General features: G+C 38.8%; 1 protein-coding gene across 1 annotated transcript in view; it reads left to right on the top strand.

Moving 5' to 3' along the window:
• Nucleotides 1-11729, top strand: part of DHRSX (dehydrogenase/reductase X-linked) — a 174951-nt gene extending 163222 nt beyond the window's left edge. The window contains exon 7 of the mRNA XM_084299107.1: nucleotides 11363-11729. Coding sequence (XP_084155233.1) covers nucleotides 11363-11560 — 198 coding nt within the window. The 3' untranslated portion in view covers nucleotides 11561-11729. The remainder of the gene's footprint in view (nucleotides 1-11362) is intronic.
• The last annotated feature ends 12282 nt before the right edge of the window (nucleotides 11730-24011 follow it).

Below are 24011 nucleotides of genomic sequence, written 5' to 3'. Positions count from 1 at the left end.
CTGCTCACAGAGGCCACCCTGCAGCCCCCTTGCTTCTGAAACCTGGCCACAGAAGGCCAGAACGCCGTTGTGGGACGTATTTCATGCCAGCTGGCCAGACACTGTGACACAAATGTGAGAATTTGGGCTGAAGTCTATTTTTGCTTTAATTTGTCCAATTTTCCCAGGTATTTTTTCTTCATCTTGCATGCTATTGATGCACCCTATAGTCACTTTGGGTCAGTCTGTGCACTTTACCTTTTCTGGTCCCCATCTTTGCTAGCACAAGCACTAGGCCTGCCTGATTCAAGCCTGTGACAACTTCTGGAGAAGTGTCCTCTACTGGGAAGAAAGGATTTGCACCCACTAACCACAGCTGTGGGGCACCGGCAGAAGTCCTGTGAGACCCCTGCCCTACGTCCCCCTATAACCAGGCTGCTGCAGTCAGACTGGGCACAGCACTCTTCTGTACCACTTCCACAGAGAACAGCCTGTGATATATCTGCTAGCCTGTGTAATTTGGGGTTACCTCATTTCATCTGGGCTCTGTACAGTCTTACACCTTTTCATCTCGTCATAGTTTGTAAAGGTTTTCTATATTGTGGTTATCTTCTAAATATTCAGGAGTTCCACTCCTGTCCAGAGTGCTCGTAAGTATTAAAAACAAACAAACAACAACAAAAAAAAACACAACCGAACAAACAAACAAACAAAAACACCAAAACATTCCGGATAAAAAAGTTGTGAAATTGGTGATAGGTGTCAGCTTGTCCAATGTTAAACAGCCAGTAAATGGTTAAAGATAATGGTCAGGGCTTACAAATGAGAAGTTGCCATATCTTATACATAAAACCTTTGTTTACTTTGCATGAGCCTGCAGGTAAGAAAGTAAAATTTTTTTTTTTTTTTGCATGTATGGGCACTCAGGACCATCATCTTCAGCATCTGAAGCCTTGCCATGTCTCTCACTGTCTGCGTCTGGTAACAAGGCAGCTACCATTTCAAACATAAATACTTCTGTGTGCTTTTTGGTGTTTCCTAAAAATTGGCATCATTCGAAAGAATTCAGCAAACTAAAGATGACCCATGTACTGGTACGAGATAATGCTTCAGAGAAGGAAAGCTCTAAAGCTTTCATGGTTGATTATTGTTTTAAGTCCTCTTTAATTTTGATCCATTTACATTTAGATTCAAATTTATATCGTGTTTTCAACTAAAAGAAATTGGTTACGTGTTATTAAATGAGGCAGATGTTCCAGCCACTACCTAGCAAAGAGGTTGCCTCTGTACAAGCTTTGTTGGAGGGAGGAGCAGTCGTACATTCCAGTTTATATTTCTCAGTTAGTAATAGTTCAAAATTCAGCAGAATTAAAGCCTTGAATAGCTAATAAAAATAACAAGATGGTTCCTTAGCGTATTTCTAGCATGAATACTAAGCTGTAATTAAGTATTCTTACTTAATGATAGATCAGTCTACATCTAGGAATGAAGAAGATAATTTTGAATTGCTCACATGATACTGTAATTATGGCCATAGAAGTGGTGGTAAACAAAGAAATTGTGTGTTTCCCTTTACAACCACAGAGAAGGAGTAGCAGCCTCATGCAAAAAGCATCAGGATTGGGATTTAGGAGGCCAGCTGTCTTTCTTCATCTCTTCTCCTGAGCAGTAAATCACTTTGCCTGTCTGTGAATACAGTTAATATAGAAAATGCCAGATTATGTGAAGGTACCCAGGACGATTCTGAGTGATTTAAGTCAGGCGTCCTAAGCAGAAGGTAGCTCCTGGGCATCACCTGCCTTCCAGACAGACTGCCATGCTCCCAGAAGCAGCTTCAGCATTTAGTGAAGTCTGTGTACTCCCTTGGCTTTTTCCTCCTGTTGTTGCCTGCCTTTATTTAGACCTAGACAGAAAATTCTTCCAGCAAGTGGCTGTCTCTGACTGGATGTTCATAAAATGCCTGGGGCAACAGGGTCCTATCTGTCAAACTTTGCTTACTACTACAGAGCTGAGTGAAGTAACAAGTGTAATGTAACTTGAGTAGCTGCAGTGATATCTCAGTTCTGTCTTTGAAGACCTTGCTGTTTGCTGTGAAGCGAGCTTAGGAATTAACATGCAGGCAAAGTAAACTTCCTCAATGCGCTTGACAAAATGAACAAAGGATTCAGTTATGATTAATGACTTTGACCTGAAGCTTCAACTCCCTGCTCAAATGCAGTCATGAGAAGTTGAGTACTTGCTTCTGTTTGAAAATTGCCTAAAACTAAACATTATTCGTCTAGTCCTTCATTTCAGCAGCTTAGAAAATGCAGAATATGGATCAAAAAACACTCCCACTCAAATCATTGGGGTTATGTAGCACTTCTAAGTGTGTGAGATTCAGTTTGAAATTAAGATGTAAATTTATTTTTGTGCATTTAGACATCTGCAAGTGAATTCAGTGTTGAAGCTGACATTTGAAGCCAATGGAGATTTCTTCAATGGGGCCCAGAAAGCTGGCCAGCCAACAGGGGTTTCATTCAGCTGCCTGATAACATAAGCATCTGATGCTATTTGAGATGGCACAAGAGAGGTCCTGCTCAGACTGGAGCAGCTGCTTTGGAAGAGGCAGGCTCAGAGCTGTAGCTGCTGCTGTCCTTGGTAAACCTTTGCTCATGTATTGAGTCTGACAGAAGAGCCATTCTAGGGCTTCAGAGTCGAGCTGCTTGGCAATTTTCCAGCAAAAGAGATTTCTCAGAAAGTATCAGACTGACACAAAACCAAAATGAAACCTTCCACCAACGCTTCCATCAGAAGATTTGTTGGAAATCAGACGTTGAAGCCTGCATGCCTGCTTGCTCCTGGGCTCCCTGAGCAAAAGGCTGACCCTTGCACTCTGCTGGGGATGTTTTCTTTCTTCTGTGTGCTACTTTGTCTCCAGGCTTCTCAGCCACCTACGTAAGAGCTGATGTGAAGATGATCCTTGTCAGGATCTTTGTGTACTGGATTTTTTTTGGAAATGTCTTTCCGGGAAATTTAGTTTCAATAGGAAGGGAACGAGATATTCAGGATTCAATACCCCTTGTGTCTGTTTGCCAGCTATTTCTGCTTCTGTTTTGTACAGCATCCTCTGCTAGGATGCTCAGGGAAAACCTTCACTCTTTCCCAGAATAGTCATGAATTATTTATGTTTAAAAAGCTCATTTCCTTCAACATTTTGACTTTATTTTATTTTTAAATTTAAAAATTGCATTGTGTTCTTAATTCATTAATGTCTCACCTTTTATTATATATTAGTATCTTTGATTCAAAAATGATTTCTGTATAGATACGACATTGTCAGGATAAAGGCTTCACATTTTATCTGCCATTTCTGTTTGCAGTTGCTGTATCTTTTAAAGCCAAAATTTAAAGAATTTTATTATGGAGTGAATTTATTAAAGAATTCTCTTTGCTGCAAGTTCGGGGTTGAAGAGAAATTAATTTGATGGTGCTGACTGGGTCTCCAGGGAGAGCTGGATATTCAATAAAACATCTCTATCTCTTTTTGGTCTATAATCAAGACAGAGATTAGATAGAAAGGGAATAATAGTGAGCTACACAGGAAAGAATAGGAAGAGAGACAGAACACAGATGGAAACCAGGACATTTTGGTGATGGCAGAGATCTCTCCAAAGCTGTGCTGCAGACCTCTCTGGCAGCAGTGATTTCCTGGGGATCTGACAGTTGATCCTGGCCACAGGTGTTATCAGGACTTACGCTCACCTGCGACAGCATTATTTATCAAAGGTTGCTGGACACATCCTTACACCATAATGGTTTCATTGCAACCTTTTTTTTCAATATTCAGTGTTTCAACTGATTAGTTTTTAGCTAATCACTTTTTGGTTTAAATTTTCAAAGCAATGATCACGTTTAGGAGGTGTAGACACTGAAGGAGTTACAAAACAAGTGTTGAGAGCACTTAGCCAGTGCATTCAGCAGGAGCCTGTGACAGTAGAGCAGCTGTTGTTATTTCACCCTTGAGTTTTGCATCCTTAAGTAACCTGTTCTTGAAATGTTTTGGTAGTTCACAGATCATAGTAATCAGTGCTTCCTGGAACACAAGTAATTTGTGTCTCACAGGTTTGTTTGCTTTAATATTCATGGGGACACAATTCCAGCTTCTCCATTTCTGACAGTTTTCAAACTATTTCATGTTGAGGTGGCTTCATGTTTGCCTTCATTCTTAAGAGTCAAACAGTGCATTAAGGGTGACTGGGGCTCACCCCTCAATTAACTGCCAGCAAGTAAATAAAAGACCTTTGTAAACCAAGTAAAAGTAATTTAGTGCTCTCATTCCTGTTGCTAAGCTCCACTGTGCATATGTGTAGTGTTGCTCAGAGATCCCAGATGATGTTTCTGGTGAGGTGTATATTCAATTTTTCAGTCCAGGGGCAAGTCAGCAAAATACTAACATTTGCAAAACATTATCAGAGTAATGTTGAGAAAAGTAAAGGAACCTTGGCAAAAGTGCCCAAGTAAAAAGGCCCAAAAGATGACTTATTTAGTTCTTGCTATGTCTTCATAGCTCGAACCTGGGAAACATGTTACTATATGGAGACATGTCTTCTTGTTACCTGATCCAGGAATGGTCTGATGGAAGATCACCTGTTTGAAAACAGAGGCCACAGAGCAGGCACTCTGAAGGTCCTGGCAAAAGCACTGAATGTTCTTTAGCTCATCAACCCAGAAGTAGATTTTCCACATTAACTGAAAACTGCATGATGTAGTGGATATGAGTGCTTGAGACAGCACCACCATTATAAAACCAGTGTGGATGAATGTCTCCCCACCAGCCTACTGCTGCTGAGGGGTATTCCACCGATTCTTAATATATTCTCCATCACTAACTGTATGGATAAAAGTGTTTTAACATGTCTTTCCTCAGCATTAAGTCATTTGCCAGCATGCCAGGCAGTCCTGGATGCACATCTGTCTGTATGGCCCATCATTCCTGTCCCTCAAAATGCAACTGCAATGTCAGTCCCTCAATTTACCAGCTGTGTCCTGCTCTCCATTCTCTTTGCTCAACCCTCTCAGCTACCATCTCTCATGATGGCAGCATCCTCAAGTCATTAAATATGTTCCAAATACAATCAGATGATCGAGATGAGGGAGCAGTGGGTGAAGCTATGCCAGAGTAATAGTCCTACTCTTTCCGATACCAAGTATCACTACTGCTTTTTCAGTCATATAACTCTATCAACCTATGCAATTTGAGGTATATGCCATCAATGCCATCCATTCAAACTATTCATTGTTGTGTTTAAGGCACATACCAAGGCTCTCATTATTTGTTAGTAGCCACTGAAAATGCTACTGGGAAAATGGATAGATTTCAGAAAAGGAATCATAGGAGCTTATAAGATTTGTTTCCTATCCAGTTTCCTGTGGTTACCAATGTCTGTACCATGCAGCCTGGAGCCCTGTAGTGGTACTGCCTGTCCAGAACTCTGAGCTATGAATCAGATGGAGGCAGAGCTGTATGACTACTGGGATAGTGTACAGCCATCATGTATAATTGATGCAGACATGATTTCCAAAGAGTTAAGCTCTTGTGCCTGTCGTAGACAAATGAAACAGATGTGACATTTCGTGGCTATATGGCTGTAGGGACTGACCATCATCAGCTAACACATTTTGCAAGCATTAGCACCTAGTATTGACAAGATTATATGGCACTTAAGAATGTATTAATCCAAATGTGTTAACTGGCAAGTCTTAAAAAAATAATTAATAACATAAACCCTCCTAGTATATGTCCCAGTTTTGCACAGAAAAGAATATTCCATTTGGTGCTGAAGGAAAACTATTCTATACTGATGATTTACACTTAGCGTCATTTTTTTTTTTTTTTTTAAGGGAATGACAAAGGTTCTTTAAAACAACACCATCTTTGTTGGGCATAAATATTGCCTTTTATGATGTCATTTTTTTTCTTGTTTATAGACTGCCTTTTGCTTAAGTGAGCTGGTCACAAGCTATCTTTTTTCTCTTGCTTTCACAGTCTGCCCATGTAATGAGCAATACAAAGATACGTAATTTAAATTGAGCCCTCGTTTGCAGTATGAAGGCATAATGAAAACAAATAGTTAATTGCAAAAGATTATGAACACTTAAGACTTGCAGGGGAAGCAGGCGATCAGGCCCAGTCAGCATGGCTTTATGAAAGGCAGGTCATGCCTGACGAACCTGATCTCCTTCTATGACAGAGTGACGCGCTGGGTGGATGAGGGAAAGGCTGTGGATGTGGTCTGCTCTTGGCTTGGACTGCTCTTGGCTTGGACTGGCGCACGCTTCGCTGGGTTAGAAACTGGCTGGATAGCCGGGCCCAAAGAGTCGTGGTGAATGGAGCCAAGTCCAGTTGGAGGCCAGTCACTAGTGGCGTCCCCCAGGGCTCAGTGCTGGGGCCGGTCCTCTTTAATATCTTCATCGATGATCTGGACGAGGGCATCGAGTGCACCCTCAGTAAGTTCGCAGATGACACCAAGTTAGGTGCGTGTGTCGATCTGCTCGAGGGTAGGAAAGCCCTGCAGGAGGATCTGGATAGGCTGCACCGATGGGCTGAGGTCAACTGCATGAAGTTCAACAAGGCCAAGTGCCGGGTCCTGCACCTGGGGCGCAATAACCCCAAGCAGAGCTACAGACTGGGAGAGGAATGGTTGGAGAGCTGCCAGGCAGAGAAGGACCTGGGAGTGATGGTGGATAGTCAGCTGAATATGAGCCAGCAGTGTGCTCAGGTGGCCAAGAAGGCCAACGGCATCCTGGCTTGTATCAGGAACAGCGTGACCAGCAGGGCGAGGGAGGTGATCGTCCCCCTGTACTCAGCTCTGGTGAGGCCGCACCTCGAGTACTGTGTTCAGTTTTGGGCCCCTCGCTACAAGAAGGACATCGAGGTGCTTGAGCGGGTGCAGAGAAGGGCGACGAAGCTGGTGAGGGGCCTGGAGAACAAGTCCTACGAGGAGCGGCTGAGGGAGCTGGGCTTGTTCAGCCTGGAGAAGAGGAGGCTCAGGGGTGACCTTATCGCTCTTTTTAGGTACCTCAAGGGAGGCTGTAGCGAGGTGGGGGTTGGCCTGTTCTCCCACGTGCCTGGTGACAGGACGAGGGGGAATGGGCTTAAGTTGAGCCAGGGGAGTTTTAGGTTAGATGTTAGGAAGAATTTCTTCACTGAAAGGGTTGTTAGACATTGGAACAGGCTGCCCAGGGAAGTGGTGGAGTCACCATCCCTGGAAGTCTTCAAAAGACGTTTAGATGTAGAGCTTAGGGATATGGTTTAGTGGAGGGCTGTTAGCGTTAGGTTGGAGGTTGGACTCGATGACCTTGAGGTCTCTTCCAACCTAGAAATTCTGTGTGATTCTGTGATTCTGTGACTTGATCAATACTGTAACAAACAAAATCATGCAAAAAATGTTAAGTATAAATCAGTTCTATTTGGTTATGATAAATATATTAATTATAGTTGTGTAGATATTAATGTAATAAAAATTTGTAAACAAAGTTTCAGTTAAAAAAAGTTTATCACATGTTGGTAACTGAAGGCTGAGGAAGCATTGTGTAATTTATAGGAGTCCCTTTTGTTCTAGGACAAGTTCAGCCAAATCATAACTGCTATTATTGATCCTTTATGAAATGTATATTATTCTGTTATTCTTTTTTTTTTTTTTTCCTAATTCTGGCAAAGTGTATAGTATCCCCTGTGACTGGAAGGGTGCTTGCTATTACTGCCTGTCTGCCTGCAAACATCCTGGGTTTTATAGATCACAGTATTCAACGAGTAGCTGACAGTTTCTCTGGCCTGCCCTCAGATACTCTCCTTCCTAGAAGGCATCTAAGGATGGATTATATATGTTTCTTTGGCACTAGTCTCTTGCTTGTGGCCATTTTCTTTTCTAAGGGCTTTTTGGTTCCTCCTCATCTTTTGATGAGATATCACATGGTAAAAGAAGAGCTGTGGGACTGCCAGGAGAGTTGGCAACCAGGAATGGGGCTGCCACTGCTGGAACAATTCATCTTGTTCATCTGTCTGAATAATCATGAATTGTTCCAGTGTTTGCAACCTGTTCCCACCTTCTTCCTTCTCAAGAGTTCCTCAGGCAGCCAAAAAGAGGCAGGACGTGTGCAAGTGCCTATGTGTCTGTTCATGTTGCTGTTGGTTGTGTAGTAGATCTAGCACTTTGGGAAAGAGTCTTGACTGTGCATAGGCAGGTGGATATAGTGTGCTTTCATGTAGGTATGGACATGATCCGGAGGTGGAATTACAGCATGTGCACCCTTCCAGCCTCAGAAAACAGACAGGTCACCCACTCATCTAGAGGGGGCACTCCCGGCATAGGGTTTCTTTTTTACCTTCATTAAAACACAAAACATGCCAAAACAATGAAGAGATTCTCTACTAAGGAAATATTAAAGCTTTCAGTATTAATTAAGCACTCAGAAAATGGGACAAGACAATTAATTTTTCATGCATGTGCAACTCTGTTCCCTTTGCACTGGAAAAAATGTTTTCGTTTAACTTAAATTAGTATACACTAATTGCTTGATATATTGTAGTATATTTTCCCTTATGTGTTAAGATAATTGCTGTGAGCAACACCTGGTAGAAGGTTCCCAGCACGGTTCCTGAGAATCCTGTAAATGGGAAGTTTGCACTGAACCTAATGCTCAGCACACTGGTTATGGTACACAGGATGAAAATCAAGTTAAATCTCATGAAAAGCTGCACAAGCAGGCGTTAATGGATTGTGATGATGTCATTGTGCTTGTAAGACTGATAACTAGCCGTGTGGTCATTTTAGCACTTTTATTACCATCTGAGCCTGCTCTTTATTTTTGTTATGTTGAAGAATAAGAAACAATTTGCTGTATAAATTAATTTGGTAAAGATCTACTGGAGCTGCATGAGTAAAATCAACAACTGACTTTCAGCTCATATATAGTCTTTATTTCATATTTGATATTGTTTTGACTAGATCCCCTTCCGGTGGGGAATTTACCTGACATATCATCAAAAACCAAAAGTCCTGATATATTCTGAATAACCTGGGAGACCCTTTCCATCGAATTAGTGGAGGCACATGGTATTTCTGATGCTACGGGAAGATGCAAACAGACCAGTCTCTGAGACTGTAGAGACTCTGCTCATAAGACCATAATCTCAGAAATTCTGCCCACAGACATTCTTTTTTTTTTTTTTTTCCAAAGCATTTTAGTTATGAGCTGTTGTCATTAAGATTTGCGAGTCATTGACATTGACATTTATACTTGTTTGTGCTGGAGAGCTGTTGAACTCAGGAACATAATGTCCAGTGAACCATCGCATGAAGTAATGGTTTATCCGTGTCACTAGATTTTTAATTAAAGCATAGCAGTGCATTAAAAACTTTTGGGTTTTCTCTGTCATCCAGCATAGATAGTATAAAATATGAATGCTTGTATTCGCAATTACTCTTTCTACTTTACAGCATTAAGATATTTTATATCTCATCATAATTGATTATGATAGTAGTCACTGTATGAGCATTTTTTAGTTAACATAGAAACCGTGTTTTTGAGTCATCCTGATCCTACAAAGAATTATGCATGAGTATAATTTCATGTTGTTTAAATAATCTACTGGATGTGAATAGCACTATTTTCCATATGATAAAAAAGGGTGAAATAGTAGTAGTATAGTACTAAGAGATAAAAAAGCACTTTGTAAGTGTTGAGCTTTTCTAGGCAATATTCACAGAATAGACATCTTAAAAAAATACTCCAGAAGTATCTGGACCTAGGTTGTTCTAAGATATTGACTGATATCTAACTGAGTCCATCAGAGAGCTAATTTATCATCTTATTTCATTAAATGATACTTAGAATAGGAAATGTATTTTGTGATAACTTAAAGTAGAAACTGTCTGTTTTATGGCAACCGAAGAAATGTACGGTGGTATTATATTTCTTAGTGACCTGTTGGCATCAGTAGCTTTTCCTTCAGTTTAAACACCTTCGGAGAGGGAGTTAGTATGTAACCCCTGGAGCATGTATGTTGGAACACAGTGGATCTCTGGGCATGGAAGTGCCTCAGCAGAGCAAGTTCCTTCTTCATCAGTTCACATTTTGGGTAATGGATCTGTGGTCATGCAGGGAACATATCTTCCTTGCAGATGCTGAGGGTGCTCTTCACCAGCAACAGTCAGGGAGGTCTTGCTTTGGGTGATGTTGCCTTATTGTGTAATCACACATGGTTCTTATTTAGTTGTAAATGAGACTAAATGCCAAATGCATCATATAAACTAATGTTTACTAATAAGTTGTGTTATATTTAGTGTGCAGAGAGAAAAAAGACGAGTTGTTTCTTTTTAAAATTATGTGAACCTTGTCACAAAAAGCTTCAAATGACTTAGAATTTTGTTTTGTTTTTATTAGTCACTGAGTAACCTATTCAACACTGTCTCATTCATCAAGTGAGTTCTTCAGGAAAAGACATCCTGTCAGGTGTAGCAGACAAAGCAATGAACAGCATTGGTACTGTTAATGACTCGTAGAATGATATTGCAGGGATTGTAAAATGACACCTTATTATCTAGCAGACATTGTTCATAATTATATCACTGATAAAGAGAAAACATATCAAATGGTGTGTTGTAAATATGTCCTTTAATAAAATAAATGCCATTGTAATAAATTTGTTGATAGCTGTATGATCCTTCTGAATGGAAAATGGAAATGCTTTGCATATCTTCAGGATGAAAGGCATTATTACTCTCAGTTATTCACTTGTCAATTTTCATGTAATACTCATGCTATATCAGACATTATAGATGCTTTATGACATTCTGTAAAGTGTAATTCCCTGGTTTACCTACCTTCATGGATTGAACTGACGAATCTCAATTGGCTGTCATCATTTTCATGATCATACACATGTCATATTGTTACAATGAACACATTATGCATATAGCATAGCCTTCATCTTCTTTAGGTAGAGTACAGACCCCTTCAGTCTTGCAAAAATGAATAATTATGCTGGGATTTTAATATTCCTGTTTGCTTTGGGGTTTATTAGCTCAGACTATGAAAGCTCAATTATTTGATATGCTCCATCTGACTAGGTCTTGAAAAAATGGGTTAGAGTTTTCCATGAAACTGTTCTGTGGCTTTAAGTTATCTCAAAATTGTACTGTGGTAAAAATCATCTTTGTTCTGCCCATTGGATAAATGGCATTTTTTTCATTACCAACTTCAGGTTTGCACATGGACCACAAGTAGGATGAAAAACTAGGGAAGCTGATTGTCACTGGTAATGTCCTGTAGTGAAACTTTAGTCTTCCATTATGCCTGTCTCTCATTAATATGTATTTTGTTGTTGTTGTTTCCGCAGACTCCAGAGGAAGGAGCCTCTACAAGCATCTATGCAGCTGTATCACCCGAGATGGAAGGAGTTGGTGGCTGCTACCTTTACAATGAGGAAAGGACAAAATCGGCTGACATAGCATATGATGAGGAGCTGCAGAAAAGGCTTTGGACAGAAAGCTGCAAGTTGGTTGGGATTTCTGATGAATCCAGCAGAGTACCCTAGAAGAAGCCATTTCCAGCTGGGTAAATGAAATGTATTGACAAACATCTTAGGTGAATTCTTGCAGCATCAGTCATCATCCTGGAAATCACTGTTCAATCCCAAAGGCAAACATGAACAGCTTTGTTCTTCACTTGAATCCCTAGTCTGCTAGGGTGTGGGGGGAATATTCCCACAGAGAGATGTACGTGGTTGGTTTTAAATCTAACCATCAGTTTTGTAAATCATGATGTTTCAGTCTGTGATTAAAATACAATCTTTAACCTTGTGCAGAGTTGAGTTTTCATTTTTTGTTCAATGAGAAAAGACTTTCCCTGGTGAACATGGTGTGTCTGTGGCATGATGAACTTAAGCCAATTTGGTACATTTAGCTTACCTTTTTTTTTAGTCAGTTTTAAAAGTTGCAGGATCTTTCCTTAAGCTTCATTAATCTTTAAGACACTTTATACTGGATGTCAGCTCATTCTAATTCAAACATTTGGCATTCATGATAATGTTGTTTCTATCATAATGTTAGCTTTGTATGTCAAAGTTTATCCAGAGATTTTAAGTGAAGATGAGAACAAAAAAATGTAAATAAATAAGGTCTTCAGATGGGATATGGAATTGAAACGTTTTCATTTGGAGGAGGGTTGAAGGACAGCCTTAAGAGTGAGGAAGGAATCAGATGTAAAAATGGCAGCACTGATTTTGGCAGAGTGCAGTTAGCCTGCTGTATCAGCTGTGGGCATGGAGTACTTGTTGCCTTTTCTCCTGAACCTGTGTAAACTTGCGTCTGCAATGTCTTGTATTTTATTTGGCAAAGAGATTCACTTATCTACCACCTGTTACATGAAGAGTCACCTCCTTTGGTTGCTTTTGAGCCTGGTTCATATGAGTTTCAAGACTAGCATTGGTGATTTGGAAAAGACAATAAACAGTCAGTGCTCTCCACATTTTCCACATTGTTAAGGGTTTTGTAGTTGGAAACTTTCAACATGAACTTTTAAACTGTCTCTTTTCCATGTTGAAGAGTAGTCCCTGCCTACTTACTTGCACAGCAGCAACAGGGTATTTTCTATTTTGTTATGTATTTATTCCTCTCCTAAGAATTTCTAACAGCTGATTTCAAACATGGACTCTGTGATTAGGGAGTCTGAACTCTTGCTATTAATGGAGTAAGCTCTAGCCTACTCTCATGTCATTATTTTTAGATATTGTCTGAAAAAGAAGAATAATCCTATAAATGTCATTGCATTTTTTTTTTCTCTCCAAGATATACAGAGTGAAGGAGAGCTATAGGTGGATGTAAAGCATATATTTACTTTGGGGGATTAGAAATCACTGCATGACAAGACTGAGTGTAAACATACTGTTGTGCTCTAATTTGCAGCAGACTAGAAACAGCATGAATGTGTTCCTATGCACTGAACCTGGGACTAATATCCCTTTTGGGCTTTTTTAGCTCAAACCTGGTGCTTCACTGATCATTTCTCCAGTCTTCGGTTCAGAGAGAGATCACATCTAACTGAAAGAAAGCATATTGACATGTCCATAGAATAGCAAGGAGATGCCAATACAGAAAGCAGTATGAACAAAGAAAAACAGATGAGAACAATGATAATAAAAAAATCTGAAGGAGAGCATATTTCCCCTCTGAATTAAGTCATGCATGATTTATTCCTAGCTCCTTAGAATTAGCGTATACAAGGGTTAGCAGCAGGAAATTTATCACTCAGTCACTATAGCACTTTCTCTGTATGACTGGCTGACTTTTTTTTGGTAACTGAATGTAGTGCTTGTGAAATGTGCCAGACTGACACTCTGGGAACTAAATTCCTCTGTTTATTCACGGATCATGCACCGGATGCTGTAAGCCTGCTAGACAGCCAACATTTTGATGTTGCCATAGCATTTCCACAGAACATCATTGCTGCTAGAAGTATGTCCAAGATTACTCAAATTAGATGGATCCAAGTTACCTTCAGGTTAAACTCTATCAAAGCTACACAGCATTTGTACAACCAGTTTCAAGTAGCAAAAGGAGTGGTAAAACAGCAAACACTAAAGAGAGCTAGTCACTCTTTCAGTGTAATCTGAATCACTTAATGGTCTCAGTCCCATGAAATCTGTGTTAACAACACTGAAAACATGGTTTGTGAGAACCAAGAACACAGATTGTGCCTGAATGAGGGAAGAATCCTAAAGCCAAGGAGTTTGAGAATGGTGTAATACCATGAAGATGTAGTTGAGCTAGTTGTAAGAGTGTTATCTCAGGAACTAAAAGCAGTAAACTGTGTCAACTCTGCAGTGTCATATGAGCTTGTCTTGAGCAAAATTCAGTGTTACAAAGTCCTGCGTGTCACTATGAGTAATCACTTGTGATACAGCTGTAAACATCCAACTTAATCCTTAGCCTACCTATTTAGGAATATACGTATATATGTATATATATATATATATATATATAGCATGTAGAAGCAGGGCAATGATTTTACCTCTGTGCACAGCAAGTAAGAGCTGATTGTTTTTCACATTTCAAGAAAATGAAATTTCTGAAGACCTGAGAAACCCGTTTTTGACTTCACCAAAAATATGGCTTAGGGATGGCATAAGTCCTCACAGTAGTTGCACATGAATTAAAAAAAAAAAAAAAAAAAAAAAAGCTTGAGAGCTTTTTAACCTTGAAAAGAAAGGCAAAACAGTCTCCAGTAACTATACATTGAAGTTGGACAAATCAACCTTACAACAAGAAAACAGATCCTCTCTTTGAGGGTAATTACATATTGGAACATGTAGATCTGATCTTTGAAGATAACGAAAAAATGTATCGTCATGAAAAGGCAAGGAGGCCAAGTAGGCTCCTAAGCAAAGTAGGTCAGTCGCAGAGAAGTGACTGACCTCAGATCTCCCTCAGGTCCAAAGTGACAGAACTTATTTCTGTTTGTATGAGAGTGACCCATTGCTTACAACATTTAGAAAGGATGTTTCCATGCCAGTAGTCTGACTGATGTTTAATTCAAAAATCTGGGTGGTTTTAATTAGTCTCAAAAAGATACCCAAAATCTATAGTCCAGTTCAGATCTGAGATCAACAGTGGCATCAGCAAATGGTTACTGTGGCTTTATCCTATTGCCCTTGATGAGGGAGGGAAAACATTTCAAACCACTACATTATTATTTTATTAAGAAAAAAACAAAACACAAATTTATTTTTATTTTTCAGCTCGCATGAATAAGAAAACCTTACTCAGGAAAAAAACAAACAAACAAACAAAAAAAAAACTGTCTTTAAAGAATAGTTTAAAGAAATCTTGTAGATTTACTTCAGTTAATAGTTATTTTGGAATAGTTATGCTATTCAAGCAATATTATTTAAACAGTGAAGTTGCATAAGAAATAATGTGCTGACAAAGTGCCCTGTTTCTTAAGAGAAATGTTAACTTTTACATTAATTAACTAGTTCCTTTGTAAATTAATTAATTATGTACTGGGGAAATGAATTATGTATTGGAAAAATAATTCCTGTTATTCACACATAATGAAATAATTGAATCCTTGCTTCATATTCAAAATTAATTGAAGCCCTAAATGTGGAACTTCTAGCCGCACTTCCACAATGTACATATTTAAATTTTATTTATTTATTTATTTATTTTGCATAACTATCAATTACTTTAGTACACAACAAGTAGTATACCATAGAAACAAAGGACTTAATTATTTGATCTCAGGATTATTACTGCATTTTCCAAGTACACAATAATGTTGGTCCTAAATATAACAATGCATGGCAGATATTTAAATTCTCATCCTAAATAAGCTATCCTCATGCAAACTTTCACTCTTGTACAATTCTGGCCTTAGAGTATCCTTCCTTGCTCATTACATGGCATGGTTTATGCTTCAGCTGCCACCATAGAAAGGCAAAATCAGATTCCAGTGAAATTAACATGAAATATGTTACAGATAAGATAGAAACATATATCTGAGATTACTGATATATGATTTTAGGGGGGTGAAGGCTCAGGGCACTGACCAACCTGCAATAACTGAAGAGATCAGTACAAAATGTGAAGTGTATTGCACAATATCAGTTTAGGCAGGACAGATAAGCCATTTTATGAATAACATTTTGAAGGTAATTATAATTCCTTTTTAAAACAAAAATGTGTTTCAGCAATACACTGCAGTAATGATAAATCTGGTCAGGGGCATCTGAGATACCACAGGAGATAAAGTATGTAGAGATAAAATATCTAGGTTCCAAAAATATGTAGAAGTTCCAGTTTGTATTTTGGATATTATCCATGGCATGTCTAACACAAATTATATACAACGTTATTTGCAAGGTCTTTTAAATAAAAAGTGCAGATAAGTAAATATCAGATTTTTGGATTTGGGGCAGAGTAGTGGAACAATTTCAATGTGATGAGCATGCAGAGCTGAAATATGTAGTCACTGCTGGTTTTCAAGTGTCCTTGAAAATGTCAGTATGGAAGTCACAAAAAGCAGAATCCTTTGTCTATTGAGAGAGTAGCAGGCTTGGAATTTAGCAAATTCCTTTTAGCTTCCCTTCGAAGTTGTCTTGAGCCAAGAGGAAGACACATCAACAGTCAAGAGTGCTGTTTCCAGATGTATGTAGTTGTTAATTTCCATATTGCACCCATCAACAATTGTTAACATCTCTCCTTTTAGAAGTGGACCAAGGCCAAGAACTCCTTTCACCAAGAGTGATAAAAGAGCAACCAAGAGTTATAAAAGAATCAAAAGATAGCAATGACCCGTATGTATTTTGACAAACACTGTGTAGACTGAAACCTGTCACCTTAAAGGGAAAGACTACTTAATCCCAGGAGGGAGGGAGGGAGGGAGGGAGGGAGGGAGGGAAGGAGGGAGGGAGGAAGGAAGGGAAAGAAGGAGGGAGGGAGGGAGGGAGGGAGGGAGGAAGGAAGGAAGGAAGGAAGGAAGGAAGGAAGGAAGGAAGGAAGGAAGGAAGGAAGGAAGGAAGGAAGGAAGGAAGAAGAGAAAGAAAGAAAGAAAGAAAGAAAGAAAGAAAGAAAGAAAGAAAGAAAGAAAGAAAGAAAGAAAGAAAGAAAGAAAGAAAGCTACATGTATAACACTTCGTGAGTGATATTAAAGATAGCACTTCACAGAGAGAATGTAAAGCAATCAACATTATGATCGTAAGCAGCCATATGTCCTTTACACAGATGATAGGCCAAGAAACATAGCCTACCCTCTATCTTTGCATTGCTTGAATTCACAGAAAGAGCTCAACCTTCACTGTGAAAGGTCACAACAAAACCGATCCATTTTACCTATTTATCTTTTACCTATTTATCTTCCCTTTTCTGAAACTAGTAACAAGACTTGTTTCAGCTTGTCCACATTTATGGAACTCATTATGTAGTCCATAATGATCTGCTTATATTCAGTATCTATGATGTATCTAAGATGTCTTTAATAAGGAAATGGAAAAAAATACAAATTCAATTTGAGAATTACATCATAGCTAAGGACCATATACTGCATTATTTTCTCAGGGAAAACTTCCATGGAAAAGAATCTCAGTTCTTTACAAGAAAAGTCAGGCTATGTTCAAGAAAGTCAATGTAAAATATTTACAAAGAACTTTTCCCTTAGCTGTATTACCCAGCTCTGCTCAAGTTAATGATACATCCCAGAATCACTGGAGAAAGACACATAACTTAATAGCAGAAGAAGCTATAAAAACCTTGTATCATTTAAATTTGGTAATCCCCTGGAACCTTATCTCTTAAGTGAGAGCACCTTTGTGCTTCTATTAATATATTAAAGCTCTCTTTTTGTCTCAAAGAGATTAATCTAAGAAAATGTGCAATCTAAAAATTCCACTCGTGTAGTATATGAAGAGAAGAGAGTAGCATTCATCTCATTTAAAGCAAATCATCTAAAAGCAGGATAAATAGTTTAAGCCAGACACTTAGGCTCCGTCTGTGCTTGCAGTGAGTGTAGTACTTCAATGGGACAATTCCTCTGACCTGTTTTAGTGTGAAATGAGTAATCTGCAGGAGATGCCACCTTGGTGGCTGTCCATAGAGGAAAAATAGACAAGTAGTCTAAGGTAAAAATCCATGGTTTATTAACTAGAAAGGTGCCTTTCTGGGATTCTTTTTTTTTTTTTTTTTTCCTTAGCTTTTTAGCCTGGAAGTTACCATAGCAATCTTATATTTTGATCTTCTGTGCAACAAAGATCTGCTAATTCTGACTCTCTTCTTGTCATAAGTGTTTGTTGAAAAGTTTCCAGTGAATTATATCACCTTGGATATGTTTTTCCAGTCTAAATTGCCCTCAGTTCAAAAATCTGAGCTTTATTTCACATCTGAGCTGGAGTAGCTTTTCAGCTTCCAGCTATTTGATCTAGTTACATTTTCATCTGCTGGGCTGAAGAACCTACGTTTTCATCCCAGTGGAGATGGCCAGGCAAGGAAGAAATAATCTCTTGGAATTTTTTGATAACCTGGCTTGATTAAGCTCTTTGAATCTTTCATCAGAAGTCATGTTTTACATCTTGTAATCATATTTTTGTCTCTTAATGAGTCTGATCTAATTTTTCAACTTCCTGCTTTCAGAATCTGAACAACTGATTTTGAAATACATGTACACAGGTAATACAGCCTCGCTAGTCAGTTTATTTTCTCTTTGCTTCTAAGCCCCAAGGCCTTTTTGCCTGAAACGTCATAGAGAAGCTCAGATTCTGAGGCTCTATAAGTTTTTTTTCAGACCCACAAATTCCCATAAATACAGCCCACTTTATTTGTTTCAAGATGTATGATCTAATAGAACTCTGAACACTTCTTTTATTGTGATTTATTTCCACAGTTAAAGCCCTAAATCTGCACTAAAGAGTACTTGAGAGGATTTTGGAGCTGTTGAGTCAGGAATTGCAACAGGGACCAAGCATCAGAGCACTGAGATCATGAAAATGTGCCATAGTTCAGCAATTAAAACCATACATAAGATAATAGTCAATGACCTGCCTTATCTGGAATGTAACTAATTTCAGCAAATCAGTCATTTTATTCATTTTTTACATTACTTCTCTTATTTATCACCCTGACAGAATCTCCCAGAAGACATTTCTGTCTCCTCCCAGCCAGGATTAGCTGTATAAATGCACATTTCTCTGCACCTGTGAGGTGAAGAGATCCCTGCAATTATACAATACTTCAGCACAGTGCTGAAATTTCAGCAACTTGGCTCCAAACCTTGGTTCTAGAAGTGATTTAGAGAGCAAATTAAGCTCTCAAAGATCTTTTTTTTTTTTTTTTTTTTTTTTTTTTAAATCTGAATCTAATTCTTCATTTTTACCTCTCTATACCTCCCAAAAGCAACTTCTCTTTCAATCTGTTCATGTGGGAGATTTCTCCTGAAGCCAATGGAAACAAGTTTTGTTCCATGCATCAACTTTGCATGACATCTGTGATCACGACACTGTAACTCCCTCTTGCCCTCCTGGGTCTTATTTCTGGACATTGAGTTCAAGCTGCAAATTCACAGCTTCTCTGCTTGTTAGGAGGAGAATTATTACCACCCATTTTATGGGACTGTAAACGACATTTCATACCACATTTACTTAATACACTCTACCTGTTAACACATTTATCACTTTTCCTGTAGACCAGCAAGCATTTTACTACCAGCTCATTCTCCAGGAAATAGTGAAAGCACAGCTGTCATCCTACATCTGAACAGAAATCCTAGATGCAGATATTTCCTGCAGAACATAAGCTCAGAAGGTTTTGTTGTTGTTTGGTTTTTGTTTTGTTTTTGAAAATAAATTAGATATGTTAGATAATGTTGGACAATGTTAAAAAGGTAATATAAATATTTACCAAAAATTTTAAATGCCTGATTTACTAGAACATGAAAATTAACATTTTTTTATTTATTTTTTAATAAATAAAATAACTATTTTTTAATTCAATTTATGTAGAAAAAAAAACATATTCAGATTTGAAGTGATTTAACTCAATATGGCGGTGTTCTTCACATTGTTTCATGTTAGATAGTGCAGCATTTTGCAATGAAATGTTTTTTTTAAACAAGTCAGGGAAGAAGCCTTTAGTGAAAGACACATCTTTCAATCTGTTCTGAAAATAGAATTATTCTTCTATAGAAGTTGTGCTTTGAAGATATTTTTCTTTTATAAAAGATGACTTGAAGACCTGAGCTGTGAGAGAGAATTCGGTACACAGAAATCTTCCTTCCAGATTACACTGCTGTGGTCCAAGAAGACACAGAAAGGAAGATACAGTACACATGATTATTTTCTTTTCTCTTCTCCCTTTGTTACTTTCAGTTGTGATGGTTTCATGAGCAGAAAACAAGAGAAGGAACTTAGCTGCCATTGGAAAATGTACTTCCATTGGAAAAGAACAGTTATCCAAATCTTTGTCAGTCCAAGCTCTCCATATCCCTGATGTATTCATATCTCAGTTTTGAGTAAGCCCTTTAAGAACAGCCCTCAGGATCACAGGACTTGAGAAATTCAGTCCCAGCTGTTAATATGTATGATTTACCCCTCTAAAAAATAAAAAAGACTCCTAGTTTTCATGCGGGTTCAACCTCAGTTACACAATAGCTGGTAACACAAAGTGGCTGCTGTTTTCAGTACAGCTGAAAAGGTCAAATTCTGGGTGTTGTTCTTTTTGAAATATCATCCTCTTAATTCATTGACAAATTCATGCAAAATCATTTTGATTATTTTTCAAAGACTCCGAGGTCAAGAGGTATCACCATGGTCATCTGAACAACAACCTTGAAACTTGCATATCTGCAAAAGAGTTTTATGAAGGTTTGATTCTGCAAATATCCGCCTATCCTGCATTCTTCTAAAGCAAATACCTGGTCTGGGTAATAGGTTAGACTAAATTTGTAATTTTTTCCTTTCCCTCAAGTTCTGTAAATCTACATGACCTAATTCTCCTGAGAGCAGATGTTTTGGAACGCTGCTGTTAGAGACTGTTCATCACGTCAGTTCAGCAAACCACATTAATATGAAAGCATGTGCTTGAGCATGTTCTAATAAGCAAACTGCTTTTAAGCATGTGCTCAAATTTCAGCATGTGCTTCACTCATTCAGGGCTAAAGTGTGTCGGGTTGCAGATGTCAGGCAGGTGACAAAAGGGTTGTGAAATCACATGCAGGTAGATAAAATACACAGCACAAGTTAAAATCTAATATTAATATATAATAAAGACCAAGACAAATGATCTCATGTATGAAAGCATTTGTCGTGAGCACTAATGCTAAGGGAGACTTATTTTTTAAGTGTTTTAGTTCAATACATTTTAATCAGAAAAACATAGTGTCTGCATAATCTACAGAGAAAAATAATAGGGACATTAAAATATACTTTAAAATAGAAAACCAAAAATAACCCTGTATTGCTTAATGATTCGTCATATAAGTTCAAACCATGTAATAAACCTCTCTAAAGATAAGAGGCATGTTGTTTTGGGAGAAGACCAGGGAGAATGATCTGCTTCTCAGAGTGTTATAAATAAGATAACTATTATTAGTACTTGATTATATACAGTGTTTCAAGACATATCAAAGCTCTGCACTTCTATACAGCAATGTAAAATGGAGTGGTATCTCTGTGCCTGTGTAAAATTGTTTCTTTTCATGAATGGAAAATAAATACATTCCGAATCACTTGGATTTCACATGTTCAGAAAGCAGTTGATTTGCCGAATACAGATGAACACTGTATGTCTTCCTACTTTTCCCTATGTTTTCATTTTTAATAAGTCTTTTGTTAGTCAGATGTGGTAAAAAGCTTTAGATCAAACCTCTTGGGGTAAAATCTGAAACTCTGGGGAAAATTAAGAAAGATGAATTTGTTTAGTTTCAAAACACATAGCCACTTTGCCAAGAGCCTCCAGCTAGCAGGATAGAAAAATGTATCTCCCGATTGCAAATTGCCAGTTCTAAAATGGCACAGCAGTATCTTTCCATCCTGATTACCTGCAGCTGGCCTGCCTTTCAACTCTGGATTTCTAGTCAAAACAATAACTTCCTGTTGCCATATTTTCCAAAATGCCTTCTCCAGAATTCATACAAAGTTACGAAACACAGTTGACAATTACTTGTGTACTTTAGATGAGCCTGTATTGTAGCTGTCAGTGGTTTCCGAACACGAGTGAGACAAGATCTGCATCACTTGCTAGGCCAGCTGGTATAGCTGTGGGGAAAAATCAGCAGCCTTGCAGCTCATAAGCCCTTACACAAGTCTTAAAAAAAAAAACAACCAACCAACCAAACAAACAAACAAAAAAAAAAAAGTAGTGATCCTGAGAGTAATTGCTCTCAGCTTAACTTCATTATGGTAATCCATTAGATAGCTGGAGAGAAAAGCTGATTGTCAGCCCTGGACCTGAGGGAGGATGTTGGCCACAGTAGGCAAGGGCTTCAGATCACAGGGGATAGAGATAATTGCACAGAAGAAACTGAGGGATGGGATGTGTTTTCATAGGGTTTGATGCCTGGGTGCTGCTTGAGATGAAACAGAAGTAAAAAAGCTCCTCTGTAGATGGTCTAAAACAAAGGAGGTGAGTAACGTAGTGTGCAAATGCTCTTGGTAGCAATGGAAGCAAGCACATGCCTAAATTGCAACATGTGCTGAAATGGTGCTTGGGACCAGGGAGGGCAGCAGGGCTCCTCTCTTCCGTAGGTGTGTGTGCCTCCATGAGGCTGTGGGGGCATGGGATTTCTGGTTTGATTTTGGCAGGATCTGTTTCTCTCTACAGCCTGGCAGAGCTTTGTTGCTGGCTGGGAGGGAGGGGGCTGCCCTCCCGTAGCAGCTTGTCCCTCACTGCTTGGCAGAGAGGCGAAATGGGGGCAGGTAAAAGGGGCACTGCACTCACTGCCCTAGCATTGAAGAGGCACTGAACTTGGTATTTTGCAAAACACTGATGTCTTTTGTGGGGTCCCAGCCCTACCAGTGGGTGTTATGAGAACTCAAAAAGTGGTTCAGATCTTGAGAACCTTTAAGCTTGGGTCTCCTGTTTCTGGCAGAGGAGAGTTGGTAGAGGAGCAAAGCATCAACTGCCAAAATGCAGAAGGTCCTGGTCACACATAACAACAAATTTCTGTGCACCTGAGGGAACTACAGATGAGAAAGGGAGACTTCCACTGTGTTTAAACACTCCTAAGATCAGTTGAATGCTGAGAAAGAGTTTTGTTTGTTTGTTTTTAATGTTTTGACATTACAGTGTTCATCCCTGTCCTACTTTAGGGTTTTGTTTTCAAATCTGGACCTTGATGATTCATATTTATTAGAGAGAAGAGTGAGGAATACCCATCTGGAGAACACAGAGCTGGAATTGCCTGCTCTGAGATACTTTGCTCATCCACTGGGAAAGCAGTACAGCAGGGCAGCTGCTGGTAGAGGGCTGGAGAGCATGTGCCTGTCCTGAGCATCAGAGCTCCTCCTTAGTTAGAGCATTGAAAAAAAACAGCAGGAGTAAACCAAACTCCTGAAAAGTGACTGAAAAAACATCAAGCAGAAATGTGAGTGTAATACAAAAACCAGGGTGTTGCAGACGATGGCCACTGTGCTCTTGTGTGCCTTTCTCCTTTGCTCTCTCCTTCAAGAGAACACGAGACAGCTGCAGTTACAAACAACATCTGTGTTAGGTGAGACCCAGGTACTAAGAATGTCCCATGTGGAGAGGGTACAGTATTCTCTCTTTAAAACAGTCTGGTTTTATTTCCTCTCATTCTCTCTTCTGTTTTTTCTCTTTCTCTCTGGCTAACTAGGGAGAAGTTAGCTTTTATCTACAAACATCTTGAGAAAAAGAGAACCATTTAAGCTAAAAGACTGTGTTGGTGTCACAAAGAGTAGTAACTCTGAATGAATGAATTAGGCCGAACATCAAGAGATGTGCTTTTACCACATAGGATTGGGCTCAGAAATAGTTGTAATGGGATTAAGGGGATTAAAGAAATTGATTTATTTTTAAAACAGGAGCCCAATTAGACAGGAACTACTGAGATATATATAAATATAAGCAGTAGTGGACCTGTGTGATGACCTGAATGGATTGTTGCAGGCATAAATTCCTTTGACGCGTTTAACATCTTGCTTTTCTAGAGAGTGTGCCTTGCCTTCTGGTGAATGCCAGTTAGCTACAAAGGCTGTTCAAGAGTTTTTTGGGAATGACAGCCCTAGGCAAGCCTGACACTAGCAAAACCTTTGTGTACTGACTGGAATTATAAAGGAAATGTGAAATAAATCAAGGCTCCTATAATAAGTGTAGTTCAGGAAACAATTAAAACACTCTAGCTTTAAACCACAGTATAGGCTTGTGCTGCAGTCTAGAGTGCAAGTATAATGAGGAATCCCTTACAGCCTGTTCAGGGATCTCTTTTTTTCATAAGGAACTTGGAAAAATCTTCTCTTGAATGGATAGCCCAGTCTTTCTCTG

Source organism: Netta rufina (genome assembly GCF_964035555.1).
Source record: "Netta rufina genome assembly, chromosome: 1".
NCBI classification, from domain to species: domain Eukaryota; kingdom Metazoa; phylum Chordata; class Aves; order Anseriformes; family Anatidae; genus Netta; species Netta rufina.
Note: the sequence above shows the minus strand (reverse complement) of the source record. Positions and strands in the feature narration are given on the sequence as shown.